General features: G+C 41.7%; 1 protein-coding gene across 1 annotated transcript in view; it reads left to right on the forward strand.

Annotated features, from left to right (window-relative positions):
• Positions 1 to 16,378, forward strand: part of rassf9 (Ras association domain family member 9) — a 37,934-nt gene extending 21,556 nt beyond the window's left edge. Inside the window, exon 2 of the mRNA XM_015963818.3 lies at positions 9,607 to 16,378. Coding sequence (XP_015819304.1) covers positions 9,607 to 10,867 — 1,261 coding nt within the window. The 3' untranslated portion in view covers positions 10,868 to 16,378. The remainder of the gene's footprint in view (positions 1 to 9,606) is intronic.
• Positions 16,379 to 18,945: the final 2,567 nt, after the last annotated feature.

An 18,945-nucleotide genomic window follows, 5' to 3' on the forward strand; every position in this document is an offset into this window, starting at 1 on the left:
CCACAGGCACTTTTTAATTATATATTTATAATTAATGTAAAATAATTAAAATTTCATCTAGAGGTGGGCCATATCATTTATTTCTCATCCAGAGAAAATAAATCTGTCATGTTAAACAAAATTAATGATGATGTAATTGCATCTAATGAAGATCACATGAGTCATGCACCGTGGAGTTATTAGTGATCAGGGCAAACATGGCTGGAGTCTAACAGTATTGGCTCATATCAGCGATTATAATGTAATAATTCAGAGTCTCTGGTTGCTCTTTTAGCAGTATTATTCTTGGGCTACTGTCGCCGTAACCCACGCCTTACAAACTCTTAACTTTTTCAGCAGAATCACTCGTAAGGAGTATTTACTAGCATAGCAAACCGGAGCGGAAAAAAACAGAACCGGAACAACATTTCTCACCTGCTGAGCTCACCTTCAAAATAAAACGTTAACCCTATAGTTTACTGCTCAATCCCTTACAATATGTTTGAGCAGAGGCGGAGCTAGCCTAAATGGCACCCTGTGCGAGAACCCCCTGTGACGCCCCCCCACCCCCCCACACGGAAAAAAATTACACCTACAACTTTGTTTGAAATTGCGTGGAGTGTATTATATACAACAAAGTTCTTGTATTGCAAGATTTAACCCCCACATACACACTGCACTGAAACTTTTCAAATATATACATTTAGAAACAAATAAAAATAAAAACGGGCAGCAGCAACAAAGGATGTATACAAATAAATACAATTATTACAATTCCAAACATAATTGAAAACACAAGTCTTGAAAAACAAACAAATGAAAAAAAAAAACTAGAGAAACAAAGTTGCAACAATTTGGGCTTTTTAAGCATTGTGTGTTCTTTTGTGGGTTTTTTTTTGTGTGTGACAGGATTTGATTGGATTAGAGGTGACAGTTGAGTGATTTCAAAAGTGTTGCTTTCTGGCTTTCCTTGAAGCAAATTCGTCAATGATATCATCATATGGTATCTCCTCCCCAACTTGGAAGTTAATGCTGATGATGCTGAGGCCAGATAAACGCTCCTGGGACATGGTTGACCTCAGGTAGTTTTTTATTAGCTTAAGTTTTGAAAAGCTCCTCTCTGCTTCAGCCACTGTCATGGGAACTGTAAGTGCAATTCTGAAACCAGTCCAGAGGTTGGGGTAGATCTCGGTGAGATGGTTCTTGTGAAGAAATGTTAAAAGGCCAAGCCTGTCCTGTGGTGGCAGGCTGGGGAAATTTTTCATCTCTTTCACAAGTTCTTTTCTGTCCAGGTCAGACTTTCCAGTGAACTCCAAAATGGTCCCAAGTGCATCACATTTCTCTGCAAGCTCCTCATCTGAAAGGCTTGGGAAATTTGTCAACACAGCAAATTTCTGTCCCACATCTTCCAGCGTCGTGAATCTCTCAAGAATGGCTGATAAGGCAGCATCCACAGCAACATTGAAGAATGAAACCTCCAGCCTCTTCAGGGCATCACTGATGGGCTCATCAGTGGCTTCATAAGAGTAGTGGCGCTTGGTAGATCTCAACCTTTTCTCTTTCAGCACAACCTCCACATTCATGTCTGCACATGTGTCTCTGGCTATTATCTGAGCAGACTTAAAGCCAGTTTCCCTATACTGCTCAAGACTTCTGTGCGTATTTTTAAGAAGATTGACAGCTACATCCTCTGCCATATTTGGTGACTGCACAAGCTTGCTGACATGCTGAATCTGGAAGAGGATGTCATACCAGACTGCTGTGCAGATACTAAATCTGTACGAACCAACCTCCTCTGACAAGGACTGGGCTTCTACCTTTGTTTTTGGTTCCTTGGTAGTATCTCTTACCTTGATCAGTGCTTCTCGCACTGCAGCTGCCTCATACCTGAAAGGTTCGATGCTCTTAATTTTACTCTCCCACCTTGTGTCGGACCACATCTTCAAAGTGAGATTCACATGGCTTTTAAGAATAGCCCATCTTTGTGTGGAGGCGGAAAATAGGTTGTAGATCTTTTGAAGGATGCCAAAGTAGCTCATGGCATCAACTGAATCATTGGCAGCATCTGAAACCACCAAATTTAGAGTGTGTGCTACACATGGCATAAAAAGAGCTCTGGGGTTTTCTTGTAAGAGCCGAGCTTGTACTCCTTTGTTTTTTCCACGCATGTTGGATCCGTTGTCGTACGACTGCCCTCTGCAGTCCTCAAAAGGAATGTCTAATTCTTTCAGTTTGTCCAAAGTCATCGAAGCCAAATGACTGCCTGTGGACTCAACTGCCTCAAAAAAACCCCAGGAAACATTCTTTCACAAGAGGTGTCGTCTCTTTTACCTCCACAAACCGAATCACAACTGACAGCTGCTCAATGTTGCTGTTGTCAGGAGTGCAGTCAAGGATGATGGAAAAGAACTTTGCCTGCTTTATCTCACTTACTATTGTTGAGATGATCTTGTTGCTCAACAACTCAATCAGCTCATTCTGGATTAGATGACCCAGGTAACTGGTGTGACCGGAGGTTCCTCTTTGAATATGGTTAATGTGTTCCTTCATGATCGGGTCAAACCTGGCCATAAGTTCAACCTCTTTTAAAAAATTTCCATTTGATCGTGTGAAAAGCGCTTCTGTGTGCCCCCTGAGTGCCAAGTTCCGAACTGCCAGTGACTGCACAATGGCAGTAAGACGTGTCAGTACTGCTCTCCATCTCACCCTCTCATCCACCAAAAGTGCCATCTCCTTTTTATCAATAGTTTTGCCCTTCATTAACCTAACTGTAAGTTCCTTCCTGGTTTTCATACAGTTAATGTGGTCGGGGCTTTTCTCATGTGAGTTCAGTAAAGAACTTGCATGTGTCCAATCTGCCAGTCCCGAGGTGGTTAACTGGATACTTCTTTTTGAAAACAACTTACAACAGAAACAAACAAGGCTATTGTTGCCAACTGAGTACAACATCCAGCTCCTGGCCACCTTCTCATCACTTGTCAAAGTTCTATTGAAATAGTGATGATGACAACATCTGCCATCGCCTTCACTCCTGGGAAATATGAAAGTAGATGGCACCTTGGTAGGTCCTCCTCGAACTAGCTCTGTGCGAACGCTGCCAGTAATTGGTGATGGCCACTTGGCTGGGTCTGACGAAAGAGGCTCATCATCACCTTCAATGGGTTGACTGGTTTCAGGCTTTTCTGCTGACAGAAAACAGAAGCATAACTCAACACATTGCTATGTGGACCATTTCACATATTCTATTAAAATTCAATATGTGACATTCAAATTTCTCTAATGTTTGCAGGACACAAACACACACACACACACACACACACACACACACACACACACACACACTTGTGCAAAACTTACTTGACATATCTTGTTGGGGAGATGTGGCAGCTGGCTGTCCCTCATCAAGTTCACATATACTGGTAGGTCTCTCTATTGACAGAAAATGGAAGCATAACTCACCACATTGCTATATGGAACAATTCCCATATTCTGTGAAAATACTATTTAAATGTCTATAGCTAAATGTTTGCTGGACACACACACGTGTGCAAAACCCACCTAAAGTATCTTCCTGGGGAGATGTGGTGCCAGCAGACTGTCCCTCCTCAAGTTCAAATACTGGCCTACTGGTATGAGCAGTGGAGGTAGATGGCTGTTCCTCAGTGGCAGCTGATGTCATCCCAAAATATCTGTGTAGGGCTCCTGATGTTGCATAAAACAAACAACACAAACTTCATGTCACGTCTGTTGCTTTAGCATTTTAATTAACATGTTACAATGAGCATTTACAGTTTTCAGCAGTGGTGGAAAGAATTCTGAAAATCTGTACTCAAGTACAAGTACTGTTACATTGCTAAAATATTACTCATTTACAAGTAAAAGGACTGGTGTTAGAGAAATACTCAAGTAAAAGTACAAATTATTCATAAAAACCTCAGAGTATTATTTATTTTTAACGGCTGATGTCACCATCACTTCTCCAGACTGGGGCTGCCTGGAAATTGTGTGTTTTCCTTTACCAAAAGTTAAAACACCAACAATCTATTAATGATTAATAATTGATAAAATACAAAACAAGTGTTTTTCCCTAATTTTTTTGTCATTTTAAGTTTTTATTTCCTTATTCAGCAAATGTCTCCGGCACACAAAGAACTAAATGACCAGAGGAGCCACAACTATTGATTAAATATCCATGAATCCATTTTAACTGGTTAAATTCTTCAACTCTCCCACGCTGCTTCAAGGTCACTGTGAGTTAACATAGCCGTGGTGTGCAGCACACAACGCAACACGATGACATCATCGACTTGTACGGTGCTGAAAGGCGAGACAGTCTCAACTTTCAGCTAAAAAAAGACCGCTCTAGCTATTATAGTTTTTATTTTATGGCAGTTTACAGTATACACGGGATCTTACTGGCAGGGCACCTCCAGCGGCCCGCTGCCGCTCCGTTTTTCGTGGGGTAAATAATACGTAGCTCATTTCCTGAGTCCAAAAAGAAAGGCGAATGGCGCCGGCGCGAGACCTGCCGCCCGCCGTCAATGTATTTCAGCAAAATTCTCAAAGACTCATTTTAATTTGATAGCGTTTGGTTATCAGCCTTTCGGTTTTCCCACTCTTAGCTTTTCATAAAAGCTCATTTGACAAAGAAAAAGTTAGCGGTTGGAAGTAGTTCTAAATACATGCAACGTAAGAAGCTAGCAAAAGACATTTGAAGGGATCATCATAGCACCATGCAAAACGTACAGATTAGAGAGGTTAGTTAATCAATAAGTTGGGGGACAGGCGGGAAAAATACCAACTAAATAATAAAGAGATGCATACCTGCATCTTTTCCTCATTTCTCCTCTTCTTTTCTTTCCGAAATTGGGCACCAGATGGCTTCTACCGCTTCTTCTCCATTATGTTTGTGAGTGGTGATATGTGAAACGGTACCTGTATCCCTCCATCATCACTCTCCGAGATCCCTCCGCCCCCCACCTGATGAAGGGCGCTATAGAGCGCACTACAGAGGCGCGGCGGACACAAGGGGCGCAATAAAATCCCAATATAAACGCAAACAATGACTTTGTTGTGCTTTTATTACAGAAATATTATTATTATCATCACTCATCACTATTATTATTATGAAGAAAATGTGATTTCTATGTTTTGTTGATGTATCGGTTGATGAAAAAAAAAAAAAAAAAAAGGAAATTAAATGCCGCCCCCTCCAGACTGCCGCCCTGTTCGGCCGCACATGTTGCACATATCAAGCTCCGCCACTGTGTTTGAGGTAATTTAGCCACTCCGGCCCCGTAGATGTTTCTGGTTATGATCATGCACCTGATAATAAAGGGTGAAATAAATAGATTGCATCTCAGGAACACACAAATATTTTATTATATTTTGTGAGGACTGAAGCCAATGACAAAATTCATGTTAAAAAAATGGGAGTTATGAAATATTATATGAGGAAGTATTGTGTCTGCATTTTTTTGTGTTCAAACACCAGGCAGGAATGTTAGAAAATTAAAATGTAATATAAGGGTTAATGAATGAAAACTTCATTTAAAAACCTCATTTTGTGTTTACTAAGTTCAGTTTGTCTGATAGTGAAATCCATCTGCTGATTGTTTGGATGATAAAAGCAAATGAAATATGTAAGAGGACAAACATTTACTATACTGTATCCTTCAAATACAAAAAAAAAATAACAAAATGTGTTAAAACACATAATGCTGCTGTTGTTGGTGTGGAGTTTCCAGTCTAATAATATTATACCTCCAGAAGATTTCCTGTTAAACAACAGCTGTCAGCATAATTCAATCTAATCGTCTTCACTTGAAACAACGTTTGTGACCTTATCTAGGTGATGGGATTTATGGCTCTTTCATGGGAGCCGTTCATTGGTCGGCCGTTTACCTGAAAGAACCGTTCAAATGACTGGCTCCTTTGAACAAAGTCAAGATATGTAAATAAACACGTGTTTATACGTATCTATGGTTCCTCCTATGTCTGTCACAGCGGTGGGTGGGGTTTGAGCGGGTGAGTTTGACCGACTTCCGGGGAAGTTTGTTAAGATGAACGGCTCTCTACAGGGACTCGGCTGTCATCATTCACTTTGAAAACCCGTTCAAAAGATTTGATTCGTTCTTGAACGTCACATCACTACTAGGTGGAAGCTGAAATAATTCATCCAATTACGTTGATTTATTGATGTTGCTAGAATGAAAAGTTGTTTGCAGGGCTGCCAAACCACAAACCGGCATTCCTTTCACCCACTAATCCAACCTTTGGATCAGGATCAGAGGTGGAGCTCAGGTTTGGTCTCTGTCATGTTGGATTATTGACTTTTGGTTTAGTTGGGGTTATTATTAAAGAAGTCTTTTAGTTTTCCTTTAAAAGTCAAAACATAATTAATTCAATGAACTTGGACTTCTGCTGCAGTACATCAGTTAACTCAATACATCACATACATTTCAGAAAATAAAAATATTCTCAAATAAGCCGTAAGATAATACATCCTTCTTTGTCTTGAACCAGATAGAAATGTTTATCTACTTATTTGATTACTTGTGGTTGTCTGCATTGCTGCTGCATATCATGTAATGACTGGATATTAGGTCCTGGATATTACCGGTGCCCCATTAGGCTTGTAAAAAATGGATTTCATCGACCCATCAGCGGTCAATCTTTAAACAAGTTTTACGGTCCAGACGAAAAGTTAATGAGGGCCTTGGGCTTAAATAGCTCAGAATCAAACCATTAAATGATCATCTCTGATGAGTAACAGTCTAATAGAATCAAACCAGGGAGCGCAAAATGAGTCAGTGTAGTTTCTGATCACTAGCTTAACCCATTTGTGCCCACATTTTTTTCAGAGTCGTAATGCTTATCATTTTATCAGAGTCCCTCTGGATCATGTAATGTATTTTTTTCAACATTGTACCTTTTTTTGGAAGAAAAGAGCATTCTTATGTCTGTGTGACCACTGGCAACTATTGCACAGCGTGTCAGTAGGTCAAATGTCACCTAATAATACGAATAGAGAAGTAATAATAATATTGTCATAACCAGGGCCGATCCTGGGGCCTTATTTTCCTTGGGCAATATTTTCCCTAGCAACAGGTTAACAGGAAGTTTAGAATGAGAAACTGGGTTAAGGTTAGGATGGGGTGAGGGCAAGCTTAAATAGCAAGAGGTTAGGGTTAGGATTGGAAACAAATACTTGGTCACCCATCATCATTTTTCGATGCTATGGGTGTGAAAATGTGTTTGAGGATATACGAAGCACTTTTACTCTGAAGGCTGGAGGTTTATGAATCACTAGGGGGACTGGATGTTGTGGATACTGTCTTTTAGGCTGGGCGATATGGCCTACTATCAATATCACAATATATTGAGGATTCCACCTCGATAACGATAAATGGATAACTACAGCGATGTGCAGAAACAAAAGTTGTCCACTAGATGGGGCTGTCACGTGTGCCACCTTGAGTCACATTTTTTACGTGACTCAAGGTGGTACAGCCTCTTAAAGGGGCATGAATGTTGCCAACCTACACGCATCTTTTCATTTTTTTTATTAGCAAACTTATTGACATGAAAAAAATTATCACAATAAAAGTCAGATATTTCAATAACGATAAATTTTTGATTTATTGCCCAGTCCTACTGTCTCTGTACTGTCTGGAGAGGAGGTCATAAGCCTCCTTTGTACTGAACAATAAATGCCAGTCCAGCACAGGGAGACTGCACTTAAACAGATATGAGATGAGCTAAATGTAAACATGCTCATAATGACTCCACCTTGAGTCATCCCACAAACACAGAGACAGCATAGATGTCTGTCTAGATGCCGGTTTATAAAGTCAAGCTTTCTGTCGGCATTTCTAAAGTGGACTTACTCCTTTAATTCTCAAACTTTGGTTTCCAAAAACCACGAGAACAAATGGGAACATGTGGGGTCAAATTTTATCCAGTGAAATTCTGGATGGGACTTCTTCTGTTGTGCATCCAGTTTATTCCTGCTTTCTTTCTTTGTTTCACTCCTAGGTTCTGTTTTTCTTCTTTGCCACATCTGGTTATTTTTTTCCTCTTTAGCTAAGTGAATATTTAATTTGGGTGAAATCTCATCTGAATATGACCACTAACCCTAACCCCTCCTTTCCACCGGAGCCGTCAGCAGCACGTTACTGCAGCAGCACATCATAGCTGCTGATAGGAACCGCTGTGGTCAACAGAACCTTTTCCACCTGAGCCGTCAGCAGCGCGAGTCGGCCGCGTCTCAGGAGCAGCATGTCGCGGCCCTTACGCGCCGGTTCTATTTTCTACGCGCTACGCATCTGAAACGGGTCAAGTTCGACATTTTTGGGGAAGGAAAGACAGGAAATCGGACGCGGAAACGGAGCGAAGCTTCCCGAGATTTTCAGAATAAAGAAACGTACTGCCTTCCGGTTGCTTTACTTTAAAAAAATGTTATCACCTAGCTAGCGGTCTCCTTTGTTTTTCCATAACGGATGACGAAAGGTTGATTACTGAAGTGGAGAAGTACCCAATCCTGTTTGATCCCAGTCACAGTTTTTATAAAGACAACGTCAAGAAGGATAACACATAGAGTGACATATCTGCGGTTTTGGGGCAAGATGGTGAGTTATGTGAGTCATGCTGTAGTTTTCTCCTGCTTGTTGTTGTGTTTACTGACGGCTCTGTCGGTGACAGCTGCTCCCCTGCTGCTTCACGTCTCGTGGGAAGGGCCAAGCAGCAGCTTACGCGAGCAAGACGTGCTGCTGCAGTAACGTGCTGCTGACGGCTCCGGTGGAAAGAAGGAGTTACCCTGACCCTATGCTACCTAAGGCATGAGAAAATATCAGTACGCTGAAATGTTGCAATTTTTCTTGTTATGATACTGAATTGATCATTAAAAGCAGTGTATTGATGTTTTCTTGGAAATGTTCATAGAACATTTACTGAATTTCTTTAGTGTGGTGCAATTCAAACTTCAACCATGAGTTGATGGATGCTTTTACTGACACAACACAATCCCAACAAGATCTCCCGGTAATCCTGGATGTGTCTTAGAACCTAAATTTTCCAATTCAATTCAGTCTTAAAAATTGCAATTGTCATCTGAATTTTTGAATCATATTATTTTGTCGCCCTGTAATGTCATCCCAGCTAAATCATCCATATGGCACAATATCTCAAGCCAAAATGATTCCCTGTCTCTGGCTCCTTCAAAGGCAGGTTGAAATTTGGGTGTTGTGATTGATAACCAGCTGATATTTAAAGACCATGTTGCCTCTGTCGCTCATTCATGCCACTTCACGCTGTATAACATACGAAAGATCAGACCATGCCTAACAGTATGCCACCCAGCTCCTGGTGCAATCGGCAGTCATCTCCCAGCTCGACTACCGCCGTGCCCTTCCAACTGGTATTCCAGCCTGTACTGTAAGACCTCTTCAAATGGTCCAGAATTCAGCAGCGTGTCTGGTCTTCAATCAGCCTAAAAGATCATGTCACCCCTACAGATGTGAAAAAGCCACGAATACTTGTGTAAATAAACAATACTATAGGAAAGGATGATCTGAAAGGGAAAGTGAGGAGGTATCTGCTTAACCTCTGTTTTTCTGTCTCTTATAGGGCGAAAGACACCGAGGCTGTAGTGGGAAAGGAGATTCAAGTTAGCGTCTGCAATGAAGAGAAGGTTGTCTGTGGTGTGACAAAGCATACCACGTGTGCTGATATGATTCAGGCGCTACTGGAGGACCAAAAGACTCTTCCGGAGAGCAAACGGCTCCTGCATGGGGAACCCAAAGAGTTCTGCCTCATTGAGCGATGGAAAGGCTTTGAGCGGGCCTTGCCTCCTCTCACCAGAATCCTGAGACTCTGGTATGCCTGGGGTGACCAGAGGCCTTTTATACAGTTTGTTCTTGTAAAAACCAGCGATTTTGCTCCTCAGGCAGCAAAAAAGTTTGCAAAGTCCAAAGGGGCCAAGCCAAAGCGATGGGAGCACTGTCGCACTCAGAGCGGCCATCCTCCGCCTGTGGACAAACAAAAGCGCATGGTGAAAAAAGCTTTTCGCAAACTAGAGAAGATTCACAAAGAGAACAAGAGCTCACCAGGGGCGGAGGAGATTAAACGGATGGTGCAGCTCATTCTCAACCAGGACCACGCCATCAGAGAGCAGATCCAGCACATGAGGGACCTAGATTTGGAGATTGAGCAGTTTGAGATGGAAATGCACAGGAAAACCGACTCTGAAAGTTCACTTCTTCTGGCCTGTAGCCCAAGTCTGGCCGCAGACAGCAAGGAGCAGCTGCAGAAGTACCTGTACACCAGTGATGGTGTTGAGCAGCTGGATATGCAGATTCAGCTGCATCAGGAGCTCATCCTCCAACTCTCCCTGGACATCGACGCTGAGTTAAGGAAAGCCAACCTCCCTCTCATCCAAGAAGAGGATAGCGAACAGGAAGAAGCCACAGCTGCTTCTCGGCTTCCCTCCAAAACCGACGAGTCATTTTACAACAAAGAGCTAGAGAGGCTGCAGGATGGCCTGAAGCATAGCCTCTTTGGTGGAGTGGCTCTTCAGAATCAAGCTGCAGACATAGACAAGCAGATAAAGTACATTGATAGCACGCTGATCGCCAAGGACCAGGAGTGTTGGCAGCTGGCCTCGCAGCTTAACTCTCTACAAATCATGGCCTGCACACAGGAGAAGAACCCCACACTCGTCCCTCTGCAGAGTGAAGCTACCTGCAGCGAGTCCCAGATGGTCAAGCACAGCTTGTCTCCTGTAGACATTACAGACACAGACTCAGACACCGGGATTAGCTCCACACACAGTCAGGACTCACTGTCACCATGTCTGGACATTCCGCCACCTTTGGACACTGACGTTTAAGTAAACCAGGGAATCCTTTGATTTATCGCCCTACACACAGACACACACACACACACACACACACACACACACACACACACACACACACACACACGCACACACACACACACACACACACGCACACACACACACACACACACACATACACACACACACACACACACACACACACACGCACACCATCCTCCATCTGTAGAGTAAAGTTTGTAGGCAGTCTAACGCACATGCACTATTATTTATCATTTTACAAAAACTACTGTTTTTTAAACATACTTCATATACAATCACTGAAAAGTGTGTTTCATGCTTAAGTTTATTTTACCAGGAGGTATTGTTGCTTTTTAAATGGGCATATTAAGGTCTTATCAGAAAAAACATGCAGGTAGAAACAGAAACGTGTAGAAGGAGAACTCCGTAGATGGCTTCCATTCAGGCTTCAAGTGTCAATAAATCACGCTCTGGTTTTATTCAGAGGCAGATGAGACAGAAGAGCCTTCTCAGATATTTTGAGTGAGGTTATGAACATTACTATTGTATTTGTTGTTGATGGGTCTTTGAACAATCTTCATTAGCAGATATATGTTAGTGACGGACATGTTAGTGAGAGGAGAAGAGTTCAGCATCCAGGAGACACGCCGCTGATACTAAACATGTTTATAGCTGAAAAGTAGCTAAGTAACATTTTTGTTTTTGTTGAAACTGATTCTGTTTTTATTTATCAACCAGAGACCATAGAAGAGTTGGGCTAGCGTTGGTCTCACTTTAGCCAACTCTTACACACAAAAGCACATCAGAGTTCACAGAAAACGTGTTACGTTGTTACTGGGATTGTGATGTAATTTTTCACAACCTTACTAGTCACTAGTGACATAGGGTAGGCTTTACACAAGAGCTGCTACAGAGAAAAACTACAAAGATGGCCTCGGCTCTGGAACAACGTTTGTTTTAAATGGTTTTGGCTCCAACTTTGGACAACTTAGACTTGAGCTTTACTCTGAGACATGAGCAGATAGAGGTAGTTAGGTCATTTATTTAGAAAAAGGATGTTTTGCTTCTTCTTCAGTGGTGTATGGCTGACTGCCCCGTTGACTGATTTCTGTAGCGATGAATACGTCACATGGTTTGTTGCTCAGATTGGTTTGATCGCTGTTCAATTGCGTGTGGATACAGTTTGAAAGACAACCGTAGACTCCTCCCCATGACTGAGCTCTGCCTATGGGCTGTGGCCAGACAGTATATTTACACATATTGGATGACTTTAAGGGCTGCAGTATTTAAGGTGGGAATATTTCCGTTGCAATAACTATTTAACATGAAACTGACTTAAAACATGCAATCCTTAGACGTGTTTGAGTTTTAAACAGTTTTAAGGCCGTACCTGTTTACGTCTGTTTGGCTGTTACACTGAGTTTGTTCAGAGCCCTCTGCAACAGCTGAGATGTTCATTGTTCATAGACCTACCTCAAAAGATCAGGACTATCATTGGAAGGTTTTAGAGTGAAATTCAAAACATAAATGTCAGAAAATGGAAATCTTAATGCAACAAATGTAGTTTGTCGTGTGTAAAAGCTCTTGGACAACACACACATGCAATTCAGCTAAAAACAAGACATCAGATAAGATCAACACCTGCTTGCATGATGGCACCATGTCCTGTCTGTTGTGTCTCCGCCTCTATTGTTCTCCATCTTGTCGTCGGCACAGCTCTACTCACAGATCCTTCAGAACCAAAAGTACAGTGTGTGTTTTACAAGCTGATAACTCTGCTCACCAAAGCTGCACCAAACTAAATGTGTTCGTCTTTAGCTGGTGTGAGGTCACGTCTGACCCGAATCTAAAGGGTCCGTTTTATTTCCCCGTCAGGTTCAGGTTTAGCTGTTTAACAGCTTCTGTGTGCTCACATTTGTAAAACTGCACTTCTTTTTTACACCGAACTATATTAGCACTGTTTTATATTAAAACAATTTACATACTGTGGATGCAGACTTTCTTAAACATATATATGTAGGTGTACATACATGTGTAAAACAATCCTATTGCCATGATTTGTAAATACGATGTGCATTTTTAAGAAACCATTCAATAAAACAACAGATACATCTATTTATTGTGCTTACCACCGAATCTGACACAGCTCTGAAATTATTAAAATAAACCACTAACTTGTTATTTTTACGCAAATAACTATTAAACAATCGTATGCATTTTAACGTTGTAATAAAACTAATCCTGTAAAAACACACATGCTCCTGTGGAATCTGTTGGCACCAAGCATGGATGATTAAATTATTTCTTGTTGGTTTGGATTTAGCGTCGGTGCTGCTGGTTCAGATGATGAGAGGAATCCGTTTAAATGAATAAACCCCACGAAGTTCTGAGTCACTGGTGAGAAAGGCCTATTTAGGAGCTCCCTTTCAGTCGCTGCACCATATAATCAAATGAAAAGTCACCAGGACAGCACAGACGAGGGGAGCTCTCCCCGGGAGCAGAGGCGCCGCTGACAGACCAACACTTTGTGCTGAAGGCAGAGCAGGGCTACCGGAGATCCATTTCACACATTAACTGCCAAGCAGCCCCACTCTCTCCTTTCTCTCGCTGCTTCAAGCTGCTGCACAAGCATGAAATCTCACACCGGTGCCCCTCACCTGCTGATGGAACTGCGGCAACTTCTGCTGAAAGTTGAGAGGAAAGGAGCCCTGTGTGGAACTTGTTTAGCTAATGAGAGCTGCACTGAGTCAGAGAAAAATCGTTGGGCATCTGAATCAGTATTTTTTGGCAGAAGCTAAGTGGTTGTAGAGTATGCTTCCAATTGTTTTTGATTTTGTTCCAAAAACAAAAACGTGTTTGTCCACATTTCCTGTGCTGTCAGTTTATAATGTAAAGTGGGGTTGGCCCATATATTCCTTCCAGAGCTGCCTTCATTGTTGAAATTTTTTTTAGAGATTCTGGTCCATCCTGACATGACAGCATCAGCTCCATCCATGATGAGAACCTCCCAATCCACCCACGTCCCAAAAGTTCTGGACTGAGATCTGGTGACTGTGGAAGTTGTTGGAGTCCAGTGGACTTATGGTCATGTTCTAGAAACCAGTTAAGGATGATCTGAGCTCTGTGACATGGTGCATGATCCTGCTGGATGTATGGGTCCATGTGGTCATAAAGGGATTGACTTGGTCAGCAACAACACTCAGGTAGGCTATAGGGTTTAAACCAGGCTCAGGTGGGATTCTGTTGCCTTCCTATCATCTAAAACCAGTCTGACCATTATCTGTAAACCCCAGTAATGGTTGAGATTGTCATGTTCTGTGTCCCTGTGGTCCCCAGCCACTTCCAGGTTTCCCCATGTTCCCCTCACTTCACTTGACATTTAGTTTTCCCATGTCCATTATTAAGTTGCCAGTATCAGATCTCCTCTTTTGGTTCTTGTCTCTAGTTACAGGTTTATTAGTTCTCCTATCTTTAAGTGTTGTATGTTTATAGTATGTATTAGTTTTTCCCATTTAGTGTTTTATGTTCCTTTCCCACTCAGTAATTCAGGCCCTGTCCACACGTAGCCGGGAATCTGCCAAAACGTAGATATTTTTCTACGTTTTGGCCTGTCATCCACACGAAAACTGAGTTTTTTCACACGAAAACGGATCTTTTTAAAAACTCCGGCCAAAGTGAAGATCTGCGTTTTCTCCGTTTTGGGTGTCTGCGTGTGGACAGACAAAACCGGAGTTTTAAGGTCCGCAACGTCACTTTCCGCGACAAAAAATGCTGACATCACGTGTGCGACCTGTTTTTACACTAGCCGACATCATGGATGCCCTCAGAGCTGCGCTCGCTTTATCAATTGTCCAAGCGCTTTTTGCTTGTTTGTTTTTGCAAGCGGAATTACTGCTCCTTGCGGAAGACCACAGACGAAGGACGAGGTTAAGAACGGGGGAAGTACTGCCGCCTACAGGTCTGGCATGTGCTTAACAACGTATTTATCTAGGTACGTGTGGACAGTTTTTTTTTAAACGAGGTGGTGTGGATGCAAGTTTTTGGAGGGGCGGATATTCGTTTTTAAAAAAAAACCGGCTCCGTGTGGACTAGGCCATAGTCTCTCCTGCCTCGCTTCAGCTCTCACTCCCCCCACACCTGCTACCTGTTTCCTGATTGCTTCCCTCTGTGTATAAAGCCCTGTCTTGTCTCTGTTTGTCGGTTCGTTGTTAGCGTTTTGTAAGCCTCCTGTGTGGTTTTTTCTTGAGTCTCTAGCCTTTGAGCTTGCCTCCACTGAGCACTTTAAGTTTGATTCTGCTCCAGTGCTTTCCCCTGAGCTGTGGACTGCCTTGCTCCTAAAATGAAGCAAGTGGTGCTCGCTGCAGAACCACAAAGGTGGAGCTGCACCAGAAGGTGGAGCCAGCGCTGGACTGACCATAGGGCATAGCGGGCAACTGCCCGCTGGGCCGACCCTTTCATCTTTTATGGGCCGGTGTCTGTTTTTTTTTTTTTCCTGGCCTCTAGTTGTTGCGGACAACTTGCCCGCGCCGCCCCACGCGACGCCTCATAAAAGTTGGTGGATTGGCCAATTGGTAATAATACACTCTGGGCTGGACCAATAGCCAGAGGTCTGATGCACCCGCCAGTTGTTTGTGAATCTCAGTAAACAGACAGACGAGCTTTACAAAATGGAGAACAAAAAACGGAAAGGAGGAGCGGAGAAAATTCGACTACAAAAGAAACTGGCACATGTGTTAAAATCTCACAGTTGTTTGGTAGTGAAGGTTCAAGTAAAATCAATTTAGGAAGTGATGGAGCCTCAGCCCAGCGACAGGTTGGAGAAGAAAAGAGGGAGGAGGAGGAGAAACCCGAGCCGGTGTTGTGCCATAAATTGACTCGCTGCCAAAAAATGATTAGCCACTGCGGGATCGCGCACGGTTAGGTAATTGCATTTCTAGACAAAATTCCCCAGGATTTCGCCCAAAAACTCAGCATATCTAGCAATATGGACATTCAGAAAGCAAAGATAACCTCTTCCGGTACTTAAACAGATGTTTATCGCGGATATTAGTGTGGCAGCAGTGTTTGTGGCACCCTGCGCGGGAGCACGAGGACGTGCTTGTGGAAAGAGGGAGGAAGATGTGGCAGTGTGAGCATCCACAATATCCCGATTGATGATGCGCCCTGGCTACTCGGCTAAGGAGATGTATCGTTGGCTGACTGGTTAGAGCGTATGACTCTCACTCGGGAGTCTGGGGATCGAATCCCGCCCGGGCACTCCTTTCTGCACCTGCCACATTAGTTTTTCCAGTTCGGAAGTTGTTTTAAGTGTTGCTATTTGTCTTAAACGTTCACAATGAGGATATATTAATCCTTTTAGCAATATTTGCGATTGAAAGATGGTTTGTGCCACAAACTTTGTGGTAAGAACTGGCTTTCTTTATGTTACAGCCTTGATACTAAAAAAATAAATAAACAATGTAAAATGGCACCCTGTATTGAATGTAAACGTTGTATAAATGGAAATAAACAATTCTCCAGCGATTTAATTTTTTCCCCTTCCTTTCTTTAGTCTACTTGACATGGAGCCACAGTTAACTAGTTTGGGGCACATTTTTACTTGAAAAAAAGTATTTAAAATGATCAAGCTTTGGCTTTAATGACACTGTGTAGGTTACTATCTATTCATTACATTGCTCTATTTAAAATTAACAAGATAAAAGCACTTCAGCACATAAAATTAAGATTGTCACTTGCCAAATAGACTACACCTTCCCGTTTACCTATAAGAAATGCCTCAAAATATCTTTAAATTCTTTATTGATGATTTAATTGTAGACAACTAAAATGGCATTTTACTTGCCAAAAAGTGATTGAATCGCTAAGATTTTCATGGAGGCTAAAATTGACCAAATAAGGGTTTTATGTATTATCTGTTGATGTTACTGTACTCATACTGTCTACTGTATCATCAAAAACACCCCAAAAATGGCACAAAAAAAAAGAAAAGAAAAAAAAAAGAAGATAAATTCCCTTGCCAAAAATTGATTACAGTGTCCTGGTCACGTGTAAAGGGTTACATTTACCTAAATATTACTTTATTTATTATCTCTTGATGTTATTAGTGCCATCACAGGATGCTGGGTGTCTTTCACATTCATAAACACTTCAAAAATGGCAACAAATGATCATTTCCCTTGCCAAAAATTGATCACAGAGTCCTGGTCACCCATAAAGGCTTAAATTGGCATAAATATTACTTCATTTATTATGATGCTGGGTGTGTTCCACAATCATATTCGAATAAACATGAAAATATTCCGTCCGAATATCTGTTTCTTGTTATAAATATAACAGCTAGAAGGATTTACAGTTAAAATAGGAGAAACACGTGACTCCCCAGGAAGGGTCGTAACACCACTTGCCTCATGCACATAAGTGAACAAAACAAAGCAGCATGGAGACACTCCGTCTCCAACCACCTCTCAGGCAGCAGCCTGCACTCCCAAGTTCTACACATCACCAGAACATAAACAACCGCAACACAATAAAAGCAGTGTTATACAAAATGGAAGGCCTGTAGTGTTTATTCTCTTACAGTAACAACTTATCAATTTTTTGGAGGAATTTATTTGAGAATTTTTTGGTTTTTATTAATTGTGCAATAGAAAAGTAATCGCTAGATTAATCATCTAAATAGTCATTAGAATAGTCGACTATTCGATAAAATAATCATCAGAATAATCTTTTTAAAAATAATCAGTTACCCCCAACCCTACTTTTTAGAATACCAGGATAGGAAGGATGGTGTAGGTTTACGTTTATTAGATTGATACATAAATACTACCAATAACGTTGGTGTGTGTCAGAAACAGCGTAAGGCTTAATGTCTTTTCCAAAAAAAACAGGTGATGGGCCGGTCTCCAGTCAAAATGCCCGGGCTGAATTTTTGTCCCAGTCCAGCCCTGGGTGGAGCTGCACCAGAGTCAGCCCCGCCCATTCCAGAGTCAGCCCCGCCCATTCCATCAGAGTCAGTACAATTCCTTCCAGTTGTCAGACTTGATAGCATTCTGGAACCAAAGAGGGTGTTATAGCTAAAAAAAATGCAAGATTGAGGACGGAGATGAGAAGTTAATTGAGCAGTTTTTGTAAAGTTTCCATATAATTAAAAATCTAACTTTTGGAACTTTTAATCATGTTATATTGTCATTTCCTCATAAGAAACACGCCAAAGCCATTTTTAGCCTCACTCATACATTTTCCTCCCATCTCAGCTTCAATTTGGTCTCCTCCCCCGAAGCGGCTCTGGTCTTGGTTCTCAAATCTGGATATTCTGTGAATTTTCTGACAAATTATTTCTGAAATGACTTCTACTGAGACACCGCCAATAAACCATACAACCCATCTCCGAGACATTCTGAAAAGCACAATTACATGTAACGCCACATGATTTATAACAGATATGATGGAGCAGTGGTTATGGACTCAGGTTGACATGCAGTTTTGCGCAGGTTCGCCTCCCAGTAGAGGAAGTTTTAGGTAGTCTCAACCTCTTTTCTTCATTTCTAGCTACACTTGCCAGTACTATGTTTACAACAATTTACTGGTATACCGTTTAACATATAATGACTAATGTGTTTTTTTATTTAATTATTCGTTTATTTAGCCAGTGTGAGTCCATTTGTGAGCAGAGTTTCAACTAAAATGCTGTTTAGGAACGACCAAATTCAAAGAACTTGTAGAGACATAAATATTTTGCTGAAAATAAACATTACAACTAAAATATAAACAAATTAAATGTTTCAGCTGGCTAAATAGATTGCTGACGACCCCACCGAGAATCGAACCAGCATCAGCTGAGGGGGAAGCAAAAATTAACTCACACAATAATACCACTAGACTACCAAAGCTCAATCAATAGTCTGACATGCTGTTATACACCAGTTTTGTTAGACCGGCTGTGGGCAGATATTCGCTAAAAGAAACCTTTTCATTTCGAGATATATGCAGGTTTTGTCATGTAGCAAGTTATATTTATCTTGTTTAATTGGAGCATAGAACATAGCATTAACGACTGTAAACTAGTAACAGCCGTAATTCATGTGGGTCAG

The sequence above is a fragment of the Nothobranchius furzeri genome, chromosome 4 (assembly GCF_043380555.1).
Source record: "Nothobranchius furzeri strain GRZ-AD chromosome 4, NfurGRZ-RIMD1, whole genome shotgun sequence".
Taxonomy (NCBI): domain Eukaryota; kingdom Metazoa; phylum Chordata; class Actinopteri; order Cyprinodontiformes; family Nothobranchiidae; genus Nothobranchius; species Nothobranchius furzeri.